At 65.7% G+C, this 3,381-nt stretch overlaps 2 protein-coding genes across 2 annotated transcripts in view; one reads left to right on the forward strand and one right to left on the reverse strand.

Annotated features, from left to right (window-relative positions):
* The window catches only part of FPGS (folylpolyglutamate synthase), a 6,272-nt gene extending 5,410 nt beyond the window's left edge, over nucleotides 1–862 (forward strand). Inside the window, exon 9 of the mRNA XM_009888081.1 lies at nucleotides 836–862. Within this exon, the coding sequence (XP_009886383.1) occupies nucleotides 836–862 (27 nt within the window). The remainder of the gene's footprint in view (nucleotides 1–835) is intronic.
* A 102-nt stretch (nucleotides 863–964) lies between these two features.
* Nucleotides 965–3,381, reverse strand: part of ENG (endoglin) — a gene marked incomplete at its 5' end in the record, with an annotated part of 7,005 nt that continues 4,588 nt past the window's right edge. The window contains 10 exon segments of the mRNA XM_009888082.1: nucleotides 965–972; nucleotides 1,120–1,221; nucleotides 1,316–1,379; nucleotides 1,608–1,768; nucleotides 1,771–1,843; nucleotides 1,935–2,045; nucleotides 2,164–2,208; nucleotides 2,536–2,673; nucleotides 2,812–2,954; nucleotides 3,040–3,214. Coding sequence (XP_009886384.1) covers nucleotides 965–972; nucleotides 1,120–1,221; nucleotides 1,316–1,379; nucleotides 1,608–1,768; nucleotides 1,771–1,843; nucleotides 1,935–2,045; nucleotides 2,164–2,208; nucleotides 2,536–2,673; nucleotides 2,812–2,954; nucleotides 3,040–3,214 — 1,020 coding nt within the window.

The raw sequence follows: 3,381 nt of genomic DNA on the forward strand, positions 1-3,381 counted from the left end.
CCCCCCCCCACTGGGGGGATACTGGCCATGGGGGAAACGCTCCCGGCCCTCAGCCCACCTTGGTGAGACCGACTGGGGGCAGCCCTGGGCTCTGGGGGGGGGCTGACCCAGGCTGTGCTGGGGTCCCGGTGCCCAGGGGGATGGGCTGTTTTGCAGGGGGTTGTAGGTGGGAGCCTCAAGCCACGGCGAGGCTCGGCATCAGGGCACGACTAATTTAACATAGGGGAGATTTTTATTATTATTATTAATAACAGTTTGTAACTTGGACGGGGAGCTCGGGGAGGGTGGTTTCTCTTCATCACCCCATGCGGGGGCAGCAGCCCTGCACCCCCCCCACCCCAAAAAACCTCTTGCTGCTCCCAGTGGTGCCCCCTGCCTTTTAGGGGGGACGCGGGAGTGGTGGTGGGGGTCACCCCAAGTGCTGGGGCACATCCTGGGGGCACCCACTTTTGCCCCCCCACCCCCCATTTGATGGGGAGCCTTGGGGGGGGCTTTGGCAATAGCTGCTCTCTCCGCCTTCCCAGTGCACCCAGCAGCGGGGGACCCCAGGGGAGGTTGCGGGGTCCCCCCTCCCCGGCGTGGGCTGCCCTTGGGGAGCCAAAGCATTCACTGAATGAGTAACGGAGGCCCCCTCCGGGCTCGGCCTGAGATTTGGGGCAAAAAACCAGCTTAATGGGGCCGGGGTGGGTCCCCAAGTCCGGCGGCCAGGGGCAGGGCGAGCCGCGGGGTGAAACACCAAGGGGAAACCAGACTCAGGGCGGCCGGCGGTGGCCGTGGCTCGTCCCCACAGGACCTTCCAGCCCCCATGCACCAACCCTCCCGTATCACTCCCTAGCCGCCCCCTGAGCCCTTGGGATGGTGATGGACATGGTGGCACCAGAAGCAGGATGGAGTGCAGGTGGCCAGGGCCACCCCAGGGCAGTGGGGAGGGGACCCCGAGGAGCCGTGGCCACCCTGAGCAGGGTCATTCCCCTGTGGGATTGCCAGGAGAGCCGTATGGATGACAGCAACGCAGCAGGGGGGATTTGGGCCAGGGGGGAACCCAGCAAGGGACATGCGTGTGGTCCCCTGCCCCATCCCATCCCACTGTGGGCATCCCATGGGATGCTGGATACTCACGGGTGTGCGAGTAGATGTACCAGAGCCCGGCGGTGAGGAGCGCCCCGATGAGGAAGGCACCAAAGGTGATGCCCAGGACGGCGGCCAGCCCCAGCCCGCGGTCTGCAGGAGGACAAGGCCGTCAGCACCGCCATGCTGGGGGTGTCCCGTTTCCACCCCCACCCTTTGCTCCCCCCCTCCCCTGCCCCAAACTCACTGTTGGGTGGCCGCCAGCTGTCCTTCACCGTCACCTCCAGGACCTTCTCGAAGATGGTGTTGTTCTGCAGAGGTGGAGGTTGGGGTGAGAGGGGGGAAAGCCCCTGTCCCCTCCCGCACCCCCAGTGGGGGACAGGGCTGGGAGCCCCCAGGGTCTTTGGGGTCTGGGGATGCTGGTCCCAGCTGGGTGATGGAGGACCAGCGGTTGGGGACAAACCCACCAGGCTGCCACCACCGATGGTGGGGACCAGCATGGTGGCATCATGGTGGAGGGGGGGGTTACTCATGCTGACCTGCAAGCCGGCCTTGCACTTGAGGGTGGCAGAGAAGGGGACGCGGCCGCCCTCGGGGACAGCGTAGGTGAAGCGGAAGCGCCAGACCTTCCTCCCGCGGCCCGTTGGGGGGCCCTCCAGCACGGCCACCCCCGCGCCGCGCGCCTCTCCGCCCTGCACCTCCCCCCCCCCGGCGCCCCCAGCCAGCGCTCCTTCAGCTGCAGGTCAGCCGGGTGGTCCTCCCACCGCATGGATGCCTGCCACGGGGACAGGGGGGTATGCCATCAGGGATGCTGGCCCAGGGACAGCTGGACCCCCCCTTCCTGGGCACTGAGCCGGTGGTGGTACCTGCACGAAGGCCTCCTTATTGACCTCCAGCTCCATCTGCGGCGCCTCGAAGGCAGCAGTGGGGAAGAGGCGCAGGAAGAGCTCCCGTGGGATCTTGCACTGAAAGGCCACCTGCAAGCGGGGACGGTGCTCAGCCCCCTCCCCGCTTCCCGGTGCCCAGCCATCTAGTGGCACTGGCACCCTTCTCCCATGGTCCCATCCTGGACCCAGTGGGAAACCAGGTTCTTACCCGCACACTCCGGAGCGCTGCGCCCTTGGCCAGGTTGAGGATGAGCTATGAGAAAGTGGGGAAGGTTGAGTCAGCCAAGTGGTCCCCACTGCTGGGGGTCTATTGTCCCCACTGGGATGGGATGGGATGGGATGGGATGGGATGGGATGGGATGGGATGGGATGGAGCGGTCCCACTCCGGGATGGGATAGGGGACAATGTGCCACCTGGGGGGAAGGTCCCACCCCCATCTCCACCAGCACCCAGTTGCAGCGGTAGGGCTCAGCTCTGGGCTGCAGCGGGATGTTTCCAGTCATGCAAAAGTGAGGAGGTCCCAGTGGAGAAGCCCCCAGTGGGGCTGGGGGCAGCACCCCAGCCAGCCCCCCCTCTCACCTCATTGTTGGCGTGGCCCTTGCCCTCCAGCGAGGTCCCGCAGTGGCTGAGGGGGGTTTTCAGCATGAAGTGAGTGGCGTTTTTCTCTGCCTGGCAGCTGATGTCCCGCAGGGTGATGTTCACCACATCCTTGATGGGCTGGGAGAAAAGTACCCGGTGGTCACGCACCAGCTGGGGACAGCCCTGTGCCACCCACCCCAAGCACGCAGAGCAGGATGCCACCTCCCCTGGGTGATGCTGGCAGGTATTGGGATTCCCCCCCAGCCCCCTCCTCACCTCCAGGTGGGACCTGGCGATGACAATCTCCATGGTTTCATCTGTGCACTTCCAGGGCTGGAGCATGAGCAGCAGCACGTTGGGCAGCGAGTCGGCAGTGGGGACTGGGGGGTTCGTTGTTGCAGGCGCCCTCCTGACTGCCTCTGCGGGATGGGGAGATGGGGAGGCTTAGTGGGGGCAGCGGGACCTCCCCCCCCGCCCCATCTTGCCCAGCCCTGGGGGCCTCACCATGCTCATGGATCTCCAGGCTGACACGGGCACTGGTGGGGATGGTGGAGTAGGAGGCGATGACGCTGTAGTTCTTCTCGAAGGCTTTGGCGATGAGACCCCTCTCCGTGTCGGGCAGGAGCTTCCCGGGGAGCAGCAGCGAGGAGATGGGTGCGATCTTGTAGTTCCCAGAGACCTACGGGGGGGTGGGGGAACAGAGAGGGGGTGGATGAGCGGGTAACAGGTTCTGGAGGGGATGCTCAATGTAGGGACGTCTTCTGGGTTCGTCCCCATTAGGAGGGCTTGCAGTGAGGGGGCTGCCACCTCCCCATGCCCAATGTCCCCAGGTGCCCTCCTGCCACC

The sequence above is a fragment of the Charadrius vociferus genome, unplaced genomic scaffold (assembly GCF_000708025.1).
Source record: "Charadrius vociferus isolate BGI_N301 unplaced genomic scaffold, ASM70802v2 scaffold56, whole genome shotgun sequence".
In the NCBI taxonomy this organism is placed as follows: domain Eukaryota; kingdom Metazoa; phylum Chordata; class Aves; order Charadriiformes; family Charadriidae; genus Charadrius; species Charadrius vociferus.